This window comes from Chenopodium album, chromosome 25, assembly GCF_948465745.1.
Source record: "Chenopodium album chromosome 25, dcCheAlbu1.1, whole genome shotgun sequence".
Taxonomy (NCBI): domain Eukaryota; kingdom Viridiplantae; phylum Streptophyta; class Magnoliopsida; order Caryophyllales; family Amaranthaceae; genus Chenopodium; species Chenopodium album.
Genome location: NC_137858.1, coordinates 3,003,359 through 3,027,432, shown reverse-complemented (window position 1 = coordinate 3,027,432; position 24,074 = coordinate 3,003,359). Strand labels below are relative to the sequence as shown.

General features: G+C 37.0%; 2 protein-coding genes across 6 annotated transcripts; one reads left to right on the top strand and one right to left on the bottom strand.

Moving 5' to 3' along the window:
- The first annotated feature begins 6,537 nt into the window (after positions 1 to 6,537).
- On the top strand, positions 6,538 to 17,197 carry LOC145614336 (putative trehalose-phosphate phosphatase C). 5 transcript variants are annotated; one of them, XM_081669379.1, is made up of 10 exons: positions 6,538 to 6,685; positions 14,021 to 14,161; positions 14,311 to 14,451; positions 14,684 to 14,755; positions 14,880 to 15,005; positions 15,232 to 15,288; positions 15,736 to 15,837; positions 16,187 to 16,264; positions 16,358 to 16,498; positions 16,664 to 17,195. In XM_081669379.1, the coding sequence occupies exons 2-10, from the start codon at positions 14,054 to 14,056 to the stop codon at positions 16,811 to 16,813; spliced, it is 975 nt and encodes a 324-aa protein (XP_081525505.1). In that variant the 5' UTR covers positions 6,538 to 6,685; positions 14,021 to 14,053; the 3' UTR covers positions 16,814 to 17,195. The 5 variants fall into 5 exon arrangements, with proteins under 5 accessions (XP_081525505.1, XP_081525503.1, XP_081525506.1 ...); XM_081669377.1 differs by having other exon boundaries at positions 14,004 to 14,161; XM_081669380.1 differs by lacking the exon at positions 6,538 to 6,685 and adding an exon at positions 13,534 to 13,806 and having other exon boundaries at positions 14,004 to 14,161; positions 15,742 to 15,837; positions 16,664 to 17,197.
- Positions 17,198 to 18,018: 821 nt separating this feature from the next.
- On the bottom strand, positions 18,019 to 23,767 carry LOC145613351 (DEAD-box ATP-dependent RNA helicase 31-like). Its single transcript, XM_081668442.1, has 10 exons — positions 22,608 to 23,767; positions 22,223 to 22,329; positions 21,970 to 22,025; positions 21,538 to 21,762; positions 20,947 to 21,153; positions 20,704 to 20,790; positions 19,606 to 19,701; positions 19,251 to 19,466; positions 18,639 to 18,821; positions 18,019 to 18,516 (listed from the first exon to the last, which is right to left on the bottom strand). Exons 1-10 carry the CDS (start codon positions 23,645 to 23,647, stop codon positions 18,289 to 18,291), a joined length of 2,445 nt encoding a protein of 814 aa, XP_081524568.1. The 5' UTR covers positions 23,648 to 23,767; the 3' UTR covers positions 18,019 to 18,288.
- Between the last annotated feature and the right edge of the window lie 307 nt (positions 23,768 to 24,074).

Genomic DNA, 24,074 nt, shown 5'->3' with positions numbered 1-24,074 from the left:
AACTATTGAAATAGGTGGTTTTTAGAGTAATACGATAATGTATAACCTTTAAAGCAGCTGATGTGTTAAACAAAGGAAGTGCTGGGATTGCATACCCAATATAGCGAAATTGTCTTAAGTTGGGACAATTGAGGTAAACCTCCTTTAATCCATTAACTTCAACCTTTAAAAACTCTAGATTTGGACAATCGAAACTCATGTGGTTCACTTGAACTTCCAATGGAAAGGGAATCGATAATTTCCTCAGATGATTACTAACAACTTTAAACCTCTCTGTAAATCTCAATCCACAAAAAAAGAAAACTTCCATATCCTCAATGAGTGGAAAAGTAGTTGTAAGCTCTACAAACAGATTGGGTGGCCAAATCACGCAATCTGACACGATGAGTTCTCTGATTCTACGACAAGCACTTGCAATGAACTCACAACGAGTATTGAAATTGCATTTGAAACTCTCAAGACCATCCTTATCAATGGAAATAATATTGAGATTGCCAAGACAATTAAGGATAGAAACTTTCTTTAGCGTAGGAAATACAGAAAGCTCAAGAGATTCATTCCAAAATGTGCATTCATCAAACTCCAAAATTTCAATACCAGGACAATAACGTGTCAAATTAATTACAGCTTCCTCGTCCAATGCAACACGCAGCAAGGACAAATGTTGCAGAGAAGAAATGTTGCTCCTGAACCTGAAATGGTTGCCAAATTTGCATCCATGTACATAGAGGAAACGCAATCCATTTAAAGCCAAAACAGACAAGGGAATATAGTAACATTCAACATACTCAGCAAATGCAAACTTCCCTATAGAGGGAACATTGTAACGTACGTCATACCTAATAGTTCCTTTCGTCCTACTAGACCTGGTTATTGGGTGGGTCGGGTCAGGTCGGTTGCGGGTCAGGGTCAAAGAGGGTCACATTTTATAGGGTCGGGCCAATGCGGGTCGCAGGTCAATAATGGGCGGGCCTACAAAATATCAATTAAAATAAATATTGGACAAAGCCATTATTAAATACATATGAATACAAATTAATCTATATAATTATTTTTACATTATGTATTTTCTTTATCAACTAAATTGGAAAAACATGTTGGCCCTATATGGACCCTACCCAATAAGGGCCCTGTCCATTAATAGCCCTGTCCATTAAAAGCCCTATAAGCTTGGCCCTGACTCTATTATCATTGGGCTACCCTGTCCAATAACCACCTCTACGTCCTACTATAGTCATTAGTTTGTACAAATATGCACAGCTCCTCGACCTTACTTAATTTACAGACCAAATCCATCAATTTATCCACGCGGGAGAAGCTCTTGGAATCTTCAATTGCCACATTCAATGACAATCTTCGCAGAGCTAATTTATGATGTAACACTTTTGACAAGTGATACTTTTGACAAAACTCATGAATTCCTCCCTTATTTCACGAATATTAGGTTCGTAATCGTGCCTGCTGTTTCCAGCAGCTATTAGACATTTCAACCCGAATAAATTATGATCTAAATGTAGAATAGGATACGAATTGGTAAAACTTTTCCAGGTTTTGGACAATATACAAGTTCGAGCTGCATCTTTCGAGGAAAGATTATCAAGTATCTCATGGATGATGTGTTCCGGCAACCATGAGATACGGTCTAAGTCTTCATTCTTGCTCAAACAACACATCCTCTTCGCACATAATCTTATTGCCCCCTCATCTTCTCTATTCTGCATCTATTGATTGGTTAAGAAATAAATAAATTTTTCGACATACAAAATAAGCATTTATCAAAAAGATCACTATAATTTTAGGGTAATTTCGAATCAGAGGCAGGGAAAAGAGGTGTAATTTCATACATTGGCAGCCAAATTTGATTCGAAAAATCACATAATTTTAGGGATATTTGATTCAATAATCAAATTAGACTCATAATTTTGGTTATCTTAGAATTTAGGATCAATAGTTGAGATTTTCGAACCCTACTTACCCTTAAAAAACTGGCAATTAAATTAGATAAAACCCTAGATAGTGAAATTGATATGATGATAACAAAAGCAAACAACTTACCTCTGAAGCTGCTTCAATGGGGGGATACAAGTGTAGTATTAGATTCAAGATTCAACAGAGAAGACCAACTGCGCTTCAATGGAGAACGTTGAGAGAGCCGCCACTGGGTGAGCCAAACTCGAGGCTGCCCCAATTGATAATTCAGATCAACAAATTTTGTCAATCTATGCTTAGACAATGTTTAGTCAAGTATTCAATTTTGACCCCACTTTGCAGCAAATATCATTAATATAGATCAATTTTCGCCAAAGTTGAAAATTTCAGATAGCATTTAGCCCATGGAAAATTGTTTTATTTTTATTAGGAGTTTTTGTCTAAAACTGCCTTTATTTGACAACTTTTTGTCCAAAACTGCCATATACGGAGTAATTATTATTTTTGTCTACAATTGTCTTCAAAAGTAGTTATCATTGACCACTACCTTAAAAAATTTCCAAACATTGACCTTAATTTTCAGGTCACTTATAGACATGTGCAGGACATATGTTTCAATTATATATGCTTTTGTTAATTTTTGGAAAATTGTCAAAAATAATACAAACTTTAGTGGCCCGCCAAAAACAAGTCAATCTTTTAATTATTTCTTAATAATACAACCTTTGAGAGTATTCGCTTTAAACAGGATAGTTGATAAGTCGTATATTGTACGTGTTTTTAGAGTCCATTTAGGTAGTTTTTGATTCTAGATTAGTTGTTCATAGCTTATCTTAGCTTGTATTGGTTTGGTTGTAATCATATTATGCTTTTATGGGTAGTTTCATTATTTTTGATGTATTTCAGAATAAATGAGACTAATTTGGATGGTCACAAAAAAATATCATGTATCCGCCCTGGCTGGGCAGCCTTGCAATGACAGCCAGGGTGAAGTAAGGAGAAGATATTAGCAAAGTATTACTACGAAGTATAGTGCTCCAATCAACCTGGCATGGCAGCATTGCCTTGGCAGCCAAGACGAAGAGGATTTGTGTTGATTATAAGCTTCGAGGGTCAGCGAGTCGTGGAGTATTGGTGACAAATACTCAAGGTCAAAAATAAGTAACTTGATATAATGAAACTAGTACACTACGATACAACTTGAAATTGCATTCCTTATCATAGTATCCAAGGAAATTGGGTTTGGATCTTCAAATATATATTTATTAGATCAAACAAGAACATCATATCAAATACTACAAAGTTATACAGCATAGCAGAATCACAGGACACAGGCTACGTTTAGCAACTACGTATACAAGTTATTGCTGAACTTGCCCAAAGCTTATTTCAGAATCGAGAACAATTGCCTCAAAAATGTACAAGTACATGCCACAAATGCGCAAAGCATCCAACACCCATGAGGCCATGATATGCGATAGTGCTAGCACTATTAGTGGTTTTTCCTTGCATATAAATTGCTAATAAATCCAATCCCACGGTATTGATAATAGTAATAATAATAATAATAATATGTAAACTAACACAATTTATATTTTTTTTCCTTTAAAGCATTATTTAAGGAAATCGTTTAGAGAAGAGATGTAGTAGTGGTATAAAGGACATAATTAACCAACAAATAAAAAGTAAACCAAAGTGATCAAAGATTATTATTATTTCTTCTGAAATCAAATTAAACTTGCTTTACACAAAAAGATAGCTTTAACCCGTTCAATTTACTTTCATTCAAGTGGAATTCCACCCATAAAACACATGAACTTTAGAAAAGCATCCTATAAAAAATCAAATTATTACTATAAGATAGTTTGAAATGTCGATATCAATCATTCGGTAAAGTGGCATCTCCTAGCTTCCTATGCTTTGTATATGCACACAATGTATATAGCTTCCGAAAGCTTAATGCCCTTATTGATAAGGACATTTTAGTTTTCACTTAATTGCATCCAAAAGCCAATTTAATTATTTTCTATTTTGAGGTCTAAAACATTTTAATTTTGTTTTAAATTCAAGTGAAATGCCCTTGTAAACCACTCCAATGCCGAGAGTATATTAATTTTTTCTAATTGTATGAAATACATAGTTTACAATGACAATATTTTACTCTCGTTTAAGTGATACAATTTATTGACTATTCACATATTAGTTTTGACTTAAATTTGTTTCATATATTATTGAAAAAAAAAAAAAAAACCTTAACGTTGTTGTAAGGTGTAGAGTTGGACTAGTCATTATGTAGGTCAACTTAATAATTTTTTTCCACCAATATATTAATGATCAAACATATGTCTTGACATGTGTGAAAGACACTAGCTTGTCGGTAAAAAAATAAAAAAAGGAAGTACTCCACTTGAATTGAATTTTGTACTTTACTATGAAATAATGAGTTAATGACCCAAGGAAGTTTTTCAAGCATAAAATTATATAATTAAGACAAAAATATAATGTACATATGAAAATTAAAAAAGGGTCATGTCCAAACTCATAAACAATGTGGAAGAAAATCAAAAGTTGTTGGAGTAAAATCAAGGACGAAGCAATGCATGTGGCTGAATCGGATGGTTGGAATTTAGTATAAGTGCTCACTCTCTTTTTTGTGTTTCTAATTAGTGTTCTAACTTTAATAAAGCTTCAAAACAATTGCAAACACTACCTGTTGAACAACAAAAGCATAAAAACAAAAACAATATGCATGGGTTTCTTAGCACTCAAATTTTTTTAGTAAAATAATTAAAAATGTTTTAATGATTTAATTTACAGAAAAAGAATGTTTTTGTGGTGATGGTTCAATGAATGGCTTTCATCTTGTCCAAATGGTGGAGATAGCTATGATGATTGGCTAAATTTGGAAAGCTATTACTATTATTTATTCCCTGTTATGTAGCCAAGATTATAGGGTTGGTTTGACAAATGGTGTATATTCAACTTGGTTGGCTTTAAAGTTGCTAGGCCCTCTTCGGTTAACCTGAAACTGATTAAAACTGTTTATATTTAGGTCAATTATACGAGGCCTAAATTAAATACTATAAAGAGAACTTGTACTCGTATATCAAGTTATTGAACCCTTTTAAACCGGAGTGAAAAAGTTATTTTATTTTATAGATCGAATGACAATTTTATTCAAAAACATCCAACTAACCAAAACTATCAATACAACCGTTGATATTATTAACAACTGATCGCCAAATAAGACCAATATTTGTATCTAGGAGTGTCTTGGTAGCACTTGAGTTACTAGTAGGACACTAAAGTATATGTAAACAAAAATAATATTGTTTTAAGAAGAATATTCTTGTAGATGGTAAAATGTCCAAGTTGTTTCATGCTTGCCAGCAGAACATTTTAATAGATCTTGCCTTTCAAAAGGCAAGCATCAGACCATTAAGAAATTAGATTCTCATGTATCCAACCTAATGCTAGGTAGTTGCCAATTGTGAGTATTGTTGGTCTTTCTAAAGACAAAATTAATCTGCCAAGAAGCAACCCAAACCTAAGGCAATATCTTCAAACAGAGTTTCAGTCTATAAACTATGCAGATACAAGTTCTGCATCAATGTCACAACTAAGGGTGTCCGCGGAAGTAGTTGTACATGGTCTTAATACAAACCTGATCGGTACGTGCAGTCCCAAATCTCCCTACCGTGTATGCGCCTAGCACTACTAGAAGCTGGTAAGTAATAAGGCTTAAATTGCAGTGGCCAGTGGGTTGCCATCAAACTCGTGAACTTATGAAGTAGTACACCCAAGGACGAAACTGCTAGGACAAAGTTGTATTATAAAGGCTTGTACAAGCAGCTTTATTTATATGGGCTTGGCAGCTAAATTTGATGTCATATTGAAAAAAGTGTCCTATTAGCACTAGAATAGAGTAGCAAAAATATACTGATAAATTAGCAAATATGGGGTGATTTTCCCGACTCTTTATGGCAGAAAAAGAAGGGAGAGGGGTTGCTAAACCAAGGTACCCTGGTGCAATGTTGCTCCAATCCGGGTTCTCATGTCCGACTTGGGTATATGTCCAAGTGTCTAACTCGGTTATCTAGTGAAAAATTTTCATAATATAGCCAAAATAAAAAGTTCGATTTATCCTACCATGTATTGAGTGTCGAACGCTTGACATGATACTAACATAAAATAAAGAGTCTGAAGCACATAACCCGGGTGTACCTAAACTACTATCCTACAACTACCGGCCTAATCTAGGGGATCGGAATCCTAAACCAAGGCACCCGGGTATACCTAAATACAACCATGGGGCTAATATTTAAGTGGAGCCATATTCGAGTTCTCATTTCCTAGAAAAATTTATCTCACACTTTGGTGCACCTAACTACCTAAGAAAGGCGTATGCATCACACGTGTGAAGCACATATGTATGCCCAAGTGTAAAATAGAGGCTTTGGTCCCTAACCAAAAACCCTTGAGAAAAGCACTAGAGTACATTATTTAGAAAGCAAAAACAGAAAGAGAGAGAGAAGGGAGACAGTGATGGCCAAGCTTCTATATAAGGCAGCCACTAATTAGTCTATTGTTCATCCCCTGCCTAAAACATAAAATTCTTGCTCCATAGATTTCATCTATGCTTCATGCCTTCTCTTTCATTCACTTAACTTGTTCAAAATCCACATTGTCACTTTTGAATCCCAGTGCCTACCAAGTATCTAACGCTCACAACGCACGAATTGGAAGACAAACATTGGTATGCTTCTTATTATACATGCATATTTATACAAGCACATGTTCACCATATGGTTAATTTTATACGTTTAACTTGGATAAGGAACACGAGTTTATGTTGTAAGTTATGCATATATCAATAAAATTTGAATACTACTAATTCGTTTAAGATATTCAACAATTTGCATTTTGTTAGATCATCTAACCCTAGTGAAGAGTTTCAACCTTTCAGGATGGTTTAGGTTAGAGCTAGGTTTCCTTGGTGTTTCTACTTCTATCGTCTTTTCTCTTCAAAGTTGTACTCATGCGAAAGGGTGATTTGGGTTGGAGTTTCTTTAATTTTGCCTAGTAATAGTGAGATGATTGATTCCCTAAAGTATAACACATCATCTCAATTAGACTTGTATGCATCTCGCATGCTTTCTACATTATTGGCTATAAAGATGAACAATCCATTCACTAAAAAAATATAGAGCAATGTAAAGTGCTTCAAGCCAATAATTTAGGTTAATAAAATAAATTATCTATATTATACTAAATCTGCTAATAAAATAACAGGTCGCATTAGACTTTTATAGTCAAAACACAACCAACTGTAATCCTAATTTTCCATCATATAAAAGATATATAGAATGACAATCATATAAAAGAAACTTTAAAAATTAAATATGCAAAAACCCCTGTACAAATTTTTACAAAATAATGTCATTTAACTGTACAAGATTTTTAAAAATGAGAAAACAGAACCATTGCAATAGTAGCTAATATTTGGTATGTTAATCTCATCTGGCATTTAGTTCAAAGAGCGTAGTATATAAGAATATGTAGAACCTTTTTACCTTAGGTTATAACCGAGTATGAGCAAACTTGACTCACTGCTCTGAAATTCTTTCTTCTAGCTGATTTTTGCTCATCATTTATCTGCCAGACTGCAAACTGTGAAAGAAATGGAGAATTTTATGTTACTACATGATTAGTACAAGATATAATTGTGCTTAAAGTCTTAGTCATCAGAATAAGACAATAATCATTATTGCAAAAAAAAAGTCTAATAATCTTTGTACAACTAAGTTGATTACTTAATCAATAAATCCTAGAAAAACTGATCACATTCACACATAGTTATTCAAGTAAAAAAAAAAAAAAAAATGACTTCTGAGCATAAAAAAAAAAAGGCAGCATTAGCTTTAGCTTATGATCACAATCTTGTCATCCCAGATACTCTTATAAACCTAGCTACTCCAAGGTGATTTATATTCCTCCTGCTGCCTGTGGAGAGAGACCCGAACACAATCCTACCCAATCAATAAATACTAAGCTAATCACAAAACTCATGCCAAACACATCTTGCTCTTTGCAAGAAAAGAAACTGAGGTTGTGTTTTAACACATTTCACTATTGCTCATCTCTTGGCTTTGCCTGGGGACCAAAGAATTTTGTTCCGTTGCTACACTGAATTCGAAGGCAGGGAGGATATTTTTTATTTGTATGTATCTCCACCCATTGTTTCCAGACGTTAGCTTAATTATGGGATAGAGGGAGTAATAATTTAAACCCCAGCCACCACACCAGTGTGTCTTGAACTGCAGACCTTATCCCATTGCCACTCAAAAAGGTTCACTTCACTAATGGCATAAGCTGTTACAACTTACAAATTTGGGGTAAACTCCGTATAAGGTGTATATTCACTAAACAAATTTGAAATAACCGACTCTAAAATACTTGTATGGAGTCATGGAGACTTCCAGCTTTTGATAGAAAATATCTTAGTACTTGATTACATGCTCCATCAGTCCATCTTTTCAAAATTAGAAGTCTTCACTTTCGATATTTATATTGTGTGTCCATCAGACATAGAATCGTAAACTTCCAAACAAACAAGTCACATTTAGGACAGGAGGAGCACAGAGTATGAAATACAACGTTTCTTTTGTACACAGTACATCATTTCGATTATTTTCCTATCTTCATGATGCAATTCAATCTTATTAACGTGTACACGAAAGATCATCCCTAAATGTCTTGTATTCAAGATAACATTTTCATTCCCTGCAAGTTGGGGAAAGTGAGAGGGTGTGTGTGTGCGCTTAAAGTTCCTATCACGGGAACCCCAATAGGGTTGTCACATACATTGATGTAGCATCAAATCAGGGACCCAAAGTAATTGGTTTCAGTAGAACAGTTAAGTAAGAAAGTATGTAGGGCTGAAGGTCGGTGAATAATCACCACGGCCAATTGACAGTTGGGATTCATCCCTTGAAGTGACATAGACATTTGTCCTATTTCAAGATCAAATTTTAGTGGACTTGTGGTCCTTGCTATTTCTCCACAAAATTAGAAAACTACCTCCATAACAAATTAACTAGTAGTGTCACACTTTCACAACATCAAATGAAAGATGAACAAATCTTATTCAAATATATAAATGCAATGCAATATCTCTCTTACTACTATAACAAGAGTATCATAAATAAGCTTCAAAATATTCCTATTGACCCATTCAACAAAGAATAACAAATCAACAACAGTTTAGCTTAACAACATAAAAATGGATCTTATATTTTATAATTCCTTTCAAAAAAAAATATTTTATAATTCCTTTCTAGTGGGAGAGGGTTAAAAGAAAATTAAGAGTTGTATTGGTAACAGAAAACCCTAAATAAACACAATTGAGTTCAACCTAAAATTCAAGGGGACTAAATTTTGATGAACCTACGGGGAATAAAAGGTGGAAACACCTGAGGCCAAAACTTGGCAACACCATAGAGATGACTATCATAGAATTCCTAGATGTGCTCTATTGTATTGTACTATACTTAAAATTCACCAACATCTGAATTTCGGAAACTTGGGTGTGGATTTGGTTAAACTTAGTAATAATATTAAAATTATAGATCCTTTTGAAGTTAATATAAAACTGTGCAGTGCCTCAACTCGTGTTTCATGAGAATGGTGGCGTGTGTACTAGGTTCATTAGCTCTGATATTAATGACTCTACAAGATTTTTTACATTTCTTATCAACAAATACCCTAAAACCACATGTTGTTAAAGTGTATTGACCTATGACATATATAGCAAAGTCTTCATCATCATTTGACAGCTCTAATTTGCAAATAGTTCTAAATTATTAGGGATTGTCGTCCAAACTTATGTGTGGCATTGCACTACCCTCTACAAAATGGCAAGTCCTACGATTTAGATAACTGGATAGCAGAGTCAGTATCAGTTTTTGTACCCATTCTATTTCTTAAGGAGTACTTTGCTTAAACATAAGTGGCCATTATTCCCTCAGTGACCTGTTTGAATCACTTTCATACCCTCTCACTCCTGAAAGAATCCAATATAATTGCCTGTCTGAAAGGAAAACGAAGGGTTCTATGTGGCCCCTAAGGTTCCGGGAGGAAGTTCTGTAACCTGTAGCATATATAATTTTAATCACTCAAGGTCCAAAGCCATTAGATTCAAGCTTGGCATTCCATAGATGGATGACCATTGAGGATGTTCTGATCTGATGAAGGTTTACATGGACTATTCCCCTCTTTGCTTTCCTTGTGTAAATCAACATCCCTCCCTCTCATTGAAGTGACAAGTTTGCAATTCAATCAATCAATCAATCAAAGCCTTAATCCCAAAAGTGGGGTCGGCTAACATGAACCAAATTTGATTATTCCGTGTAGTCATCAACATAAATCTTTCTCCTCCATCCCTTACGATCCAAAACTTCATCCTCACGTAAATCCATGCACTTCATATCCTTCCTCACTCCTTCCAACCAAGTCATCTTTGGTCTCCCTCTTCCTCGTTTAATCCCTCCATGGTCCCACTCTTCCACTCTTCGCACCAGTGCACCCTCGGGTCTCCGTCTTACATGTCCAAACCAACGCAGACGATTTTCCCTTAATTTATCTACAATGCCCGCCACACCTACTTTCTTGCGAATAACCTCATTTCTGATTCTATCTCTTAAAGTGTTTCCACACATCCACCTTAACATGCGCATTTCCGTAACCTCCATCTTTTTAATATGCTCTTTCTTAGAAGCCCAACATTCTGTACCATAGAGCAACACTGGTCTTATGGCAGTCCTGTAGAATTTTCCCTTCAACTTTAAGGGAATGCTGCGGTCGCATAACACTCCCGTGGCCGCTCTCCATTTAAGCCACCCTGACTTAATCCTGTGGGTCACGTCTTGATCAATGTCACCATTCTTCTGGATGATCGACCCTAGGTACTTAAAACATTCACTCATGGTCAAATCCTTTCCATCCAAACTCACCACTTCATTGCTTGTCCCCCTCTGAGTGCCAAAACGACATACCAAATATTCAGTCTTACTCCGACTTAGCTTAAACCCTCTAGATTCCAACCTTTGCCTCCATTGCTCCAACTTGACATTAACCCCATCCTTAGTCTCATCCACCAAAACGATATCATCTGCGAACAGCATACACCATGGAACCTCATCTTGAATTGGTCTAGTTAATTCATCTAGAACCGTTGCAAAAAGAAAAGGGCTTAATGCAGACCCTTGATGCAATCCGATTGTAATAGGGAAATCTTTTGTCAACCCTCCGCATGTCCTCACATTTGTTGACACATCCCGATACATATCCTTAACTAGGTCTACATACCTTCGTGGGATACCTTTCTTCAACATTGCCCACCAAAGTATCTCTCTTGGCACCTTGTCATATGCCTTCTCTAAATCAATAAAGACCATATGAAGATCTTTCTTCTTTACCCTATAAAACTCCATCATTTGTCTTATCAAATGGATTGCCTCCATAGTAGATCTCCCAGGCATAAAACCAAATTGGTTATCTGAAATGCTTGTGCATGCCCTCAACCTTTGTTCAATCACCCTTTCCCACAACTTCATAGTATGGCTCATAAGCTTAATTCCTCGATAGTTAGAACAATCTTGAGCGTCTCCTTTGTTTTTATAAACCGGGACCAAGGTGCTCTTCCTCCAATCTTGTGGGATCCTTGTAGCCGTCCATATCTTGTTGAAAAGGTTTGTTAACCAATCAATACCAATCTTACCCAAACACCTCCACACCTCTATCGGTACCCCATCAGGGCCAACCGCCTTCTTAGGTTTCATCTTCCTCAGTGCAATCTCCACCTCTACTCTCCTAATCCTTCGCACATACTCCATGTTGATTTCTTCATCACTCATAGAGGTATCTCCTATCACAACTCCATTACTTCCATTAAATAATTCATCGAAGTACCCCTTCCACCTGTCCTTGATGCCCTCCTCTTGCACTAGGACCATTTGGTTCTTATCTTTGACACACTTCACCATGCCAATATCCTTCCTTGCCTCTTGTCTTCTCTTTGCCATCTTATAAATGATCCTTTCTCCCTCCTTGGAATCAAGCTTTTCATAAACCTCCTGATATGCCTTTTCTTTTGCTTGGCGAACAGCTGCCTTTGCCTTGCTCTTAGCCTCCTTATACGCTGCAAAGGTTTCATCACTCCTACATTTTCCTAAGGCTTGATAGCATTCCCTTTTTTGCTTAATTACTGCTTTCACCTCTTCATTCCACCACGAAGTATCTCTCTGTACCGAAGTTCTTCCCCTTACTTCCCCTAAGACCTCTTTGGCCACTCTTAGGAAACAGTTCTTCATTCGTAACCAAGTCATGTCCGGATCCACCTCTCCATCCCAATCCGCTTCTTCAATTACCTTTTCTGTAAAAACCTTAGCTTTTGCATCCCTTAGGGTCCACCATCTTATCCTTGGTTCTTCTTGTCTAACTTTTTTCTTCGCCTTCTCTTTCAGACGAATAGTCATTACCAATAGCCGGTGTTGGGTGACCACACTCTCCCCTGGGATAACCTTACAGTTTATGCAACTTTGTCTATCTATGCTCCTTGTGAGCAGGAAGTCTATTTGAGTTGCATTTGCTCCATTCCGAAAAGTTATCAAGTGTGAATCCCTCTTCTTAAACCAAGTATTAGCCAAAATTAAATCATATGATTGGGCAAAATCCATAATAGCTTCACCACCGGCGTCCCTCTGCCCATACCCAAAGCCTCCATGGACACTCTCATAGCCATCTCGGCTCGCCCCAACGTGCCCATTTAGATCCCCTCCAATATATAACTTCTCTGAGTGGTGGACACCCTGCACCACCTCGTCTAGGTCCTCCCAAAATTGTCGTTTCTCTTCTGCATCTAAACCCACTTGGGGAGCATAAGCACTGATAACATTCACAATCTCCTTGCCACATAGCAACTTCAGCCTTATCAACCTATCGTTCTTCCGATAGACCTCGATCACCTCTTTTGCCAACCTCTCATCGAGAACCACACCAACTCCGTTCCTAGCTCCACCATTCCTTGTTCTGTGGCTCGTTTCTTGCCCAACATACCATACCTTATACCCCAAAACCAAGCCTCGAGCTCCTTCTCCTGTCCATCTTGTCTCTTGGAGGCACATGATGTTCACGCGTCGTCTTTTCATTACTTCTACCAATTCTGCTGATTTTCCCGTAAGAGACCCCACATTCCAAGAACCAATCCGCAAACTAAATTCTTTTCTCCCACGCTCCCTCCTGATCCCAACTCCAAGCCCTTGATTATTTGACACCACAATTGGGCAATATGGCGCGTCGCTTCTGGGCGACGACCTAGCAACCCTTACATACTTATCACTGCACCCGGGTCTGGGAAGTGCAGCGCGTCGCTCAGTAGGGAACGCCCCAATGGCACGCCCTTGCTCATTTGACACCACACTCGGGCAATGTGGCGCGTCGCTTCTGGGCGACGACCTAGCATTGAACTTAAATAAAACTACGCCTGCTTCTTGAGAAAGAGGAGAAAAAAAAAAGGGTACTCAAGTGGCCATCTGAAACCAAAAGTTTAACTGTCCCCACATAAGAGGTTTGTGACCCCTTTTTGTCTGTAACAATGAAGCTCAACTGTCTATATATCTACTTCAGAAATCTTAGCTTCTTAAGGTGCCAAATCGAAGCTTTATGGTTCACAATTTAGACATATAAAGGTATAAAATATTTCAGATCCTTATAAGAGCAAATTAAGCAGAATAGGGCAAGCTACAGCTAAAAGTTGCAGAAGAAGATTCCAGCCTTACCCAGGGCACTCTGCATCTATATTTGGAGAAAACGCTGAATGTAATCTTGCTTCTTCTTAAACTCACCCCTTTCTTTCATTATTATAGCTGCATTGCATGCACCCTTGAAGTCAGAGATTCAGAGCCTTTATTTTCTTTGTAAAGAAGAACAACAAATTATTCACAGAAGACAGAACAAAAACATTAATTATGGTGATTTTTTAAATTTTATGTTTGTCTAAATGTTCAACATTGCAGCAACAATTTTATCACAGGTAAACACACAATCTTGAATATCAGCGTTAGCAATGGGACTTCCTAGAGTGATTGCCAAACTTAGCAACTTGAAGTCAGTCTCAAGCTCAACTATTGATGAAGACAGGAACACAAATTGGCATTCATATGACTCGTGGCTAGTAAGATTCATATACTTTGTCGTATTTATTAGTGTCCATTTGCAGAGAAATCATAAGTACGGGGCCTCTGGTGGACCAAATTTCACAAAAAACACCATAACAGTACTAGAATGAATAAATTCCTAATATATACTTTGTATGGCATACAGGAGAAGCACCCTTCTGCTTTGGACAAATTCCAGAAGATGATGCATGGAGCTGAGAACAAAAAGATTGTTGTGTTCTTAGATTACGATGGAACCCTTTCACCAATAGTTAATGACCCTGATGTTGCCTTTATGACTGACAAGGTAAACAACTTTATCAAGGATTAGTCGTATCACTTGTATGACATACCATTTCAATTTAATTGTGAGCATAAATATCTATGAGACATCAAAAATCAGATCAAGCATAGTTTATAGGATTATATAAGAAAGTCAATGCATTATCATGCGATGTCTAGGGAGCTCCACATTTAGGCAGACTTACCATCAAAACACATGCTGGTCACTAATTACAACAGAATATGAAAAATTGCAGATGCGCGCTGTGGTGCACGAAGTTGGCTGTTGTTTCCCAACTTCAATAATCAGTGGAAGGAGCAGAGAAAAGGTAGCACAAATGCACAATCAATATAATATACATAGAAACATGAGTCAATCAATCAATCAATCAATCAAAGCCATAGAAACATGAGTATAAGAGATAAACTCTAACTGTAGTGTTCATTTTCTAGGTATATGATTTTGTCCAATTGGACAATATTTACTATGCTGGCAGTCATGGGATGGATATAATGGCCCCATTGCAGCCATTAAGGATTAGAGATTGGAAGTATCATGCAAAAGCAGTTGACCTAAAGGTTTGGCTTTTCTCCTCTGTTCTAGATTCTAATCTATAAACATATAGTACATGAAATAAAGCATTGACCTATGTTCCCTAAAGTATCAAAGAAGACAGTATGAAAAATACTACATAAATGTGCACCATAGCAGAGTTTTGTAGCAAGTAGATTCGACTGATTGGACAAAAAGACATATGAAGCAAAACCCGATTTACCTTCCCATGAAATGGTTTCTCTCTTGTAGGGAAACAAGCTTGTCATCTATCAACCAGCAAACAAGTACTTGTCTGAAATTAATCAGGTAAGCATTCAGCATTCATCTCATATACTATTATCAAAAGTCCAAATATACTAAAAAAAAAAAAAAAACAGAGATATGTATGCATTAGTTCAGAGTTAATATTTAGCTTGTAATACTAAAGTTAAAAGGAAATTTAATATATGAAATAGGTGAAGATAGGGCAAGAGTCAGTAATATGCGGACCTAGGCCACTGAACTAAGTGAGTCTTTGGTCTGTATTAACTTGTTGACAGCTCTTAAACTGTTATCGGGTTGACGGTCAAACATGTCACTTAACTATTAGATAATGCTTCTACTACAGGATAAAGATTACAACCACTAGTCTTGGCTAATTTCATAAAAATGGTACTTGGTAAATGGTAAAAGATTCATAAACTGCCTGTATAATAATTAATTATAAATCTCACTCATTTCATTTGATTCAACATAGATTACATTTCCTTGTAGATTCAGATGTTACTAAAAGAGAAAACTGCAGCAATTAATGGCGTGAAAATTGAAGACAACAAGTTCTGTATGTCAGTCCACTTCAGAAATGTATCAGATGAGGTAATTTCTAGCTGATGTTATGAATGATCATTGTCCAAATTAGCCGGTCAACAGTTCCGCAAACCTATTCTTACCAAGTTTTATAGAAAGAAGTCTGAATGGATTAAGTGATAAGCTACCCTGATAGTGAACAGACCACAAACCTTTGAAGCTGAAAAAGTTGCATATAGTCAATCCATGTATATCAATCACCATAACCCCCAAGACCAAAAACAGCCAACTATATCAGTATCAGCTGATTGATGGAGAGGTACTAAATTGACAAATTCCTACATTAGCAGCAACTGAAGCTTAATAGTGTATGAGTAAACAAGAAGTGTTTCTAATAACAGCTCTGAATAAAATGCAGGACTTGGGCTCATTAGAAGAGGAAGTGAAGTCTGTACTTGAAGAGCATCCACACTTTCGGCTAACAAGAGGTAAAAAGGTACAGTAAGGACAATACAGTTTCATATTTCGGACAATAGGAAAGAAATTTTACATGATTTCCATATATTAAGGCTATTTATTTCTAAATCAGGTCTTGGAAATACGCCCCCCCATTGACTGGGATAAGGGTCATGCTCTAGAATATTTACTTGATAGCCTCGGGTTGGGTGGCTCCAATGATGTTCTCCCAATATACATAGGAGATGACACAAGTGATGAAGATGCCTTTGAGGTATTGATCTGAACTCAACAACAAATTGTCACTTGGGGGGAAATAAGCTATTCTAATTTTACTCTAATAGGACGAGGTGATAAATAGGATATTAGGATGGTGTTCTTAAATTCACGAGTCATGACCTTCATGTCCTCCATCCTAATTTTTGTTCTTAATTTGTAGCTCATACACCGAAAGAGACAAGGCTATTCCATCATCGTGACTTCCATCCCAAGAGAAACATGGGCATCTTACTCCTTGTATGACACAACAGAAGTCATGTTATTTTTAGAATATCTAGCAAAGTGGAAGAGCATCAGCTCGGCAAGTTAAAACCATCAAAAGGGACTCCCCGACTCGGTACATTCACAACAGAAAGGCCTAGCCACTAGGCCACCAAGTCAGCCAAGGGAAATCGCTATCGACTGGTCCTAAGACTGCTTATTTCACTACTTGAAAATCATACATGAACCTAATCGCCAAAAAGCAAAGTCTACTGGGAGTAATCTACAAAGTCATGAAGTCATATTTGGCTCTAAAAATTTTGGCATCAATATTTAATAACAAATGATGCCTATAGAGGTCAATAGCTAGGTTTTCCCGAGATTTTCTAAATGTGATAATATTGTATAATAAAATGTGCAACTCTTATTAATTTGTTGCTTTCAACAATCTTCTCATTCATCCTCACATTGTTTTTTTGGAATTTCAGATAATATTTTCTCAGCAGCGAATTATTCTAGCTAAAAAAACAATTCTAGCTAAAAAACAAGCTCAATTAAGCATTGCGATACAAATCAATGAATTATCCAATCAATCAATCATGTAATTTAGGCTCTAAATTCAGATGATTTCCACAGAATTAATCATGTAAGGTATCAATGATCAAAATAATCAATTGAATAAACTACAGTAAAACCTAAATTTGAAATTCATAATACAAAGATTTAATTTTGAAGTAGAAATGATATAAAGACTTTGAATTGCATACCTGATCGCAAAAATTGGGCGAGAAAAAAGTATTTGGCATTTTATTGAAATTTAGAGCAAAATTTAGGAGTGACAAAATTCACGGCTACTAAAATTTTGTATGGGGCAAACCAAACCTTGTTCGTTTTACCCTCCAAATTTTGAAGGAGATGCAGTACTCGCATTAATCGAATTTCCTTATTTCCATCTATTACGTGCAGCTCACACGTCGACATTGTTTAAGAATTATCAAATCATGCAATTCTCGCTTGAGTTGTCTATTTAGACACTATGTATTGGACAACTTTTTCGTTTGTGGAATTTTTTACTTTGTAATTGTAATGATTTTCTATTGAGTTTGTAGCCAAAATAAATGATTTGTAAGTCATTTGTAAAACTCTACATGAAAATTCGACTTTAAGAAATTGCTACCAATATTGAGAGGCTTGATGCATTATTCTTATCAAACTCTTTAGAAGGCTAGGCAGATAAAGTTGGACTCGTATCCTTTTATGAACAAATCTCCAATAAAAGAAAATTGAATTTTGCAATACACCTTGTTTCAAATCTTTCAATAATACATACCGTAAATTGTAGATTTCTATTAGCATTAACAATTAATAGTAGACAATAATCGCTACTTTCTATTAGCTAAATACCTGAAATCTATGCATACCAAAGATAACTTGTAGCAAGCACGATTAAATAAAAAATTAAAGCAAAAACCCTACTTGCCATCAAATGTCAAGCTTACAAGCTTACCTACAAAAAATAACACTTACAAGCTTGAAATCGCTTGACATAACCCCAGAAAATTTTAACAGAACAATTATTTCTGTCTATTTGACGCGTAAACCAGGGACATTCTTTAATCCCATCTTGCCAAGAGTAATCTTGGCTATTGCTGGAGGAGTGTCAAGCCCCATGCTCCAACTAAACTCATTTGCGACCTCTACAAGTTTCATTTTGTCTCGTCCCACACTCTTATTGGAATTATAGTACCCAAGCCATGCCTGGTATGCTTTTTCCTTGCTCTGCATATCTACCTTTGATAAAGCACGCTCCACCTAAAAAAAAAAAGAGTATTAGACAACTCGACATATACCAAGTAAGAAAAGATAATATTAAGTATAAAATCTCTAATAGTATGACTAAGGAAATAAATGAAATTATGTGTCTACTAGCATACTTTCTTCCTCGTATCAGGATCGACGATTGGCGGGGTTCCCTTGGGTATGGGAAGATCCTTGACAGACTTTAAGAAGCTATCCTCCCATGGTGCCAATAAAAGTATCCCTTGCCCTTCTTTGCCTTTACGCCCAGTTCTGCCAAGCCGGTGTATGTATTGTTCTCTTTCTGATGGTGCTCCAACCTACAGATAAACAAGTGGTTTGGGATATGAATTTTAATCAAGAAAGAAATAGGCGGATTTAAGTTCATCATTCGTTCCAACCAGCAAGAGCTGAACTGTCCCAACCACCCACAACAAAATCAACCAACCCAACCCCAAAATTAAATGAACCGAACTGATTGTGACTAACAAAAGATAATTGATGAAAACCAGCATATGGCCAACCCAATAAGCCCTAACCTGACCAGAAACCAAACCAAAGGTCTTAGCATGCGAATACGAACCAAAGTAAACTGACCCAAGCCAAACTAAACTGACAGTCGATCAGGATTGCCCATTTGCTATCTCTAGTTCACACCAACCCCTCCCCTTTCCAAATTACTTTCCCAACCTGCCTCGGACTTAAGCGGCTGGTTGAGGCCTAACAAGCAAAATAGGCAGTAATATTACCTGTATAACTAGAGTAACATCTGGGTAATCAACTCCGCGTGCTGACACATCAGAAGTTACAAGTATAATACCCTTTGACTTGCGGAACTCATCTGATACTTTGGTCCTGTAACTTTGTGGCTTCCTGGAATGAATCTCACGAACATTCAAGTTCAGCTCACCAAGAAGATCTGCAACAAATGCTGTGACCATTGCTGTGGTACAGAATACAAGAACCTGCATAGAGAATGTCATCAATCCACATCAAAAACATTTGAGCATCATATCTATATAGAGCAAATTCGACAGATGGAGGTCACAAAAGGAAATCAGTTGCATTTTTTTTTTTACTCAGTAAATTGATCAATATTCGCACCTTGTAGTTCACATCATCTGAAATATGGTCCTTCAGAATAGTGTATAATAGAGGAAATTGGTTCTCCAGGGGAGCAACTAAATGCATCTGGCTGACCTGTAAAGTTCATAGATGTTTTAGGAATCGGAAAGCAAACACAACCAAACTACTATATGGGGAACCCCCCCACCCCCCCCCCCCCCCCCAAAAAAAAAAAAAAAAAAAAAAAAAAAACCCTAGTGGGCATTAAAACAAAAAAAAAAACCTGACAATAAAGTATTTAACATAGCTCTGAGCAATTGAGCATTATACAGATGTTCTCTTCAACTGTGAAGACTGAAGAGTTCATTTATTTTCTTCATTTCCTCTTTTCTTTTTAACCACAACCATCAAGACCCACCCATCTCATAGTGTATAAAAAAGGAAACTAAGGTGCTGAGACACAACCGCACAAGTTAATATAGGTCACGCATATTAATTGTTCTAGGCGAGGCAATTCCAAAGAAACGCACAACTGTCTTTTTATACCCTAAGATCTCTTCTTGAGTTTATTCCCCAAATATCAATTACTTTTACAGTTTATTCCTTCTCCTTTTAGTCCTTAACTGCTACCACAAATTCTCCTCATTATAGTCATCCAGTTCACTATAAAACTCCTCTGCCAATTTTCAATAATGTGGAGGCTTGATTAGATTCTTTGATTTGTAGTCCGGATGGGGAGGGGGGATAAAACAAGAAATATTGTGTATTAATGAGGAAGAAAAGGGTGGTGCTGGATCTGGTGATGGTCAAAGGAGGGGCGCAAAGAGAGTAGAAAATGAGTTCAAAAGAATAGAGGGATAATGGTGGAGGTGAAGAGGAGAGAACAGTGGACGGTTGGACCACAGTGGTGTTGAGAAGATGATGTTGGATTGAAAGAAGAGAGAAAGTAAAGAAAAGAAAGAAAATCAACTTCCTATTACTTCAGTACCATGTTGAAATTTTATTTTAATACCCACATGGAATAATAGGAGACTTCTCATAGCAATTAGAATATTTAATAGCTTGGCCAAGCAAATCCCTTATACTCAGTAAGTATAAGAAAACTTTTGACACCAAAAAATAGGACCATGAACGCACCTTTGCATGTGTCTCCTCACTGCCTTCTTGAACAGTGCTGATAAATTGATGATCTCTTTTTAAAGCAATATGGCAGATTTGATGGACCTTCAAACAAAAAATTGTTCAGTGGAAAATCCCAAATTTATTATAATGCATTGCCTCTGATACACACAAACAAAAGAGAAAATTGAAAACTTCCAGAATTTTTTAATACCATCGACAGAGGACATGCATATGCAATCAAATGCTGAGAAAGCTAACCTCATCTGATACAGTGGCAGAAAATAGTAGTGTTTGCCGCTCCTTGGGAACGGCAGCAATGATTTTCTCAATGGCCTTGCGGAATCCCATGTCTAACAAGTGATCAGCTTCATCAAGTACAAGGATTTTCACACCCCTAAGCCGAGTGGCGAATCCTGCAGTGTTCTCCATATGATCGATTAGCCTTCCAGGTGTAGCTACAAGAATCTGTGTCCAAACTTAAGTTAACTCCTTGCCCTAAAGGAAATCTAGCAATAAAAACATACCCTAAAGTCCCAATATTTCCCCACCAAATAATTTGGCAGTGTGGTTGGTATTTTACTAGATACAAGAGAGAAAGATAAAAAAAAGTGGGATTATATTGAAAGAAGGTAGAGACAAATATAAGAATGTAGAGTGAGAAATAAAAAGGTTGAGGTGATGGAGAAAAGATTTTATTTTTAACTTAAGGGAGAGATGAAAATGAATTGGAACATTCACTTTAGAGAGGGAGTGATACACATTTGTCCTCTCAAAGATCCAATTTGCATTTCCATTATGACATGTAGTGGCACTGCATAAGAACTTGCTTGCAAGGTGAATGTATCTAACCTGACAGGGATTTGTCTGTGTATGCTTCTGCTCGAGTGCAAGCCTGGTACCACCTATCACAACTTGGGCACCAATAGAAGGATGATACTTAAGCAAAGTCTTAGCTTCTGCAGCAGCTTGAGTAGCAAGCTCTCGTGTGGGACATATTACAAGTACAAGGATCGGTGGTTTCTTCTGATCACGGCCAACAGGAGGTGTCTTTAGCACCGTTTCAATGGAGGGAAGCTGAAATTAAGAATCAGTCTTAGTACACTTTATAAAAAAAAATAAAAAATAAATAAAAAAAATTAAAAAGGATATCTCTAGGAAATACTCAAACAAAGGCAGAATTTTTTAGGTTTATAATTTATCAATAAAAGGTATGAAACCTTGAGCCCAAATTTATATTATTTGACCAACAACAATCTCAAAAAGAGATGAAGTATGTTTTACCAAAAATGCTACAGTTTTTCCTGTGCCTGTCTTAGCCTTGGCCATAACATCCTTACCTGGAGAGTAGACAAGTAATCAGTCAGGTAATAACCAAGAAGCTATAAATAAACAAGTTGGAAATGCAGGCTTAGGATATCTAGCATCATATATTCAATTCAGAAACTAGTGGTACGCACAACACCAACTTTTAGAAGACAATCAGTAACACTACAATATCATTTTCGGTTTTGCTTAAAGACATTTTCTTATTGACCTTTTAGTATAACAGGGAGCGTCGCTGCTTGCACCATGGTCATCTTCTCATATCCAACATCCTTGATTGCTTTCAAGGACAAGGGTGAGATACTACATTGATCAAACCTGCAGATGCAGCGTAGAAGTTGAAGCAAACCCAATTAAAATCCAAATATAATACAAATTTAGACTGAACAGGCCATACTGAAGCACATTGCTGTTAAACAATACAAACAAACTAATAGCAACTCATGACAATGTAAAACCTCCAGCACACTGCCTCACTCTTATCCTTCATTACATAGGATATGATAAAATTAATACACGATAGCACATAAAACCAATACGAGTATAAAACTAATAGCATAGAGATTAAACAATAAACGAACATATAGAAGACGAACCTGGTTTCACTAAGGTAAGAATCAGCTCCACCTTCATCAACAGAGCTAGGTCCAGAACTCGATTTCGCACCCTTATCAGCAAACAAAGAACTTCTACTCCTAACCACTACTTCTTCATCCTCATCATCAGAATCCTCCTCACTATCATCCTCAGATTCCTCACCAATCAAATCCATAAAACCCGAAACAGACTTCTGCTTCCCTTTCCCCAAATCATCCTCATCCTCATCCTCGTCCTCATCATCATCCTCCTCCGACGATAAAACAGGAGCAGCTCGCCTCGCCCCACCACCCTTCTCACCTCCTGTATTAACCTTAGTCCAAATTTTCTTTCCTTCAAATCCTCCATTTCTCTCCCCACCCCTTTTCTTCATCTCCCTCCCCTCATCTTCACCACCAAACCTCCTCCCAAACTTCGGAGCACTCTTCACAGCACCACCCACATTACTCGAACCCCGCCCGCCCCTCCCCCCAAACTCCCTTTCTCTCCCCCTCCCACCTTCTCTCACCCCACCACCTCTTCTCTTGTACTCCCTCCCTTCACCAGAATCACCTGAATCACCCGAATTCCGGAAACCCCTATTACCAAATTTCCCAGAACCCCTATCTTCACCATTAGCAAAATTACTATCTCTACCCCTCTTACCCATTTGATGATCAAAACTAGCCCTTATCTTCCCTTTACCTCTAGCACTATCTTCTTCGTCGTCAGTAAAACTACCAGACCTAAAAGAACCAGTCCTTAAACCACTAACCCAGTTGCTTAAATCATCTTCATCCTCAACTAAGCTTTTAGCAACAGGCGCTGCCTTAGCACGAGGGTATTTGGGGCCTGAATTGGGCCTGGACTCAAACGGGCGGGTTGAAAATGAGCGAGGAGAAAACCCTAACCCTAAAAATTTGATCTTTAAGGGAAAAATGCGACGAAAAGTTGGAATTGCAAAATAGGGTTGACGAATAGAATATAAAGACATAGAAGGGTAAAGGGTGACCGGAAGAGGAGAGAGAAATGGGCGGAGTGGTGGTGGTTTTAACGGCATCAAATGGGGTGGTGATAAGGGGTCCGGAAATGGTAGAGATTTTGAAGTGGAAGATAAGGGTTTAAGAAGGGTTTTTCTGATTTTTTGAATTGGGAATTTTAGGTTAAAGAAAATTTATTTTTTTCTAAATAAAGAAAATGGAGATATTATCAAGCTAGTTGTGTGACTGACCAGAGAAAAGAAAAGTTGCAACTTGCAATCTTGTAGTCCTAGCTCCTTTTGTGACAAGATGTGATGTTCATGTTTCCCATTAATTTTTTTCGAGGAAGAAAGTAACCGCCAAAAGTTGTTAAAATTGCAAATTATATGAAATAAAGGTAGTACAATGGATTGAGTGTGAGTGTGAGTGTGAGTGTGTGCCGAACTAACAGTCTCTTCAAATAATTTGACAAGAATAGAAAAAAAAAACAAGCTAACATCTAATTTT

Excerpts from the sequence above, each read along its gene's own strand:
- LOC145614336 (XM_081669379.1), top strand. The coding sequence starts at position 14,054 with ATGGGACTTCCTAGAGTGATTGCCAAACTTAGCAACTTGAAGTCAGTC. Across the intron at positions 15,838-16,186 it reads TCAGAAATGTATCAGATGAG|GACTTGGGCTCATTAGAAGA; the intron begins GTAATTTCTAGC and ends AATAAAATGCAG. Across the intron at positions 16,265-16,357 it reads GGCTAACAAGAGGTAAAAAG|GTCTTGGAAATACGCCCCCC; the intron begins GTACAGTAAGGA and ends TTTCTAAATCAG.
- LOC145613351 (XM_081668442.1), bottom strand. The coding sequence starts at position 23,647 with ATGCCGTTAAAACCACCACCACTCCGCCCATTTCTCTCTCCTCTTCCG. Across the intron at positions 22,330-22,607 it reads TCTTACCTTAGTGAAACCAG|GTTTGATCAATGTAGTATCT; the intron begins GTTCGTCTTCTA and ends CTGCATCTGCAG. Across the intron at positions 21,154-21,537 it reads CACAGACAAATCCCTGTCAG|ATTCTTGTAGCTACACCTGG; the intron begins GTTAGATACATT and ends GTTTGGACACAG.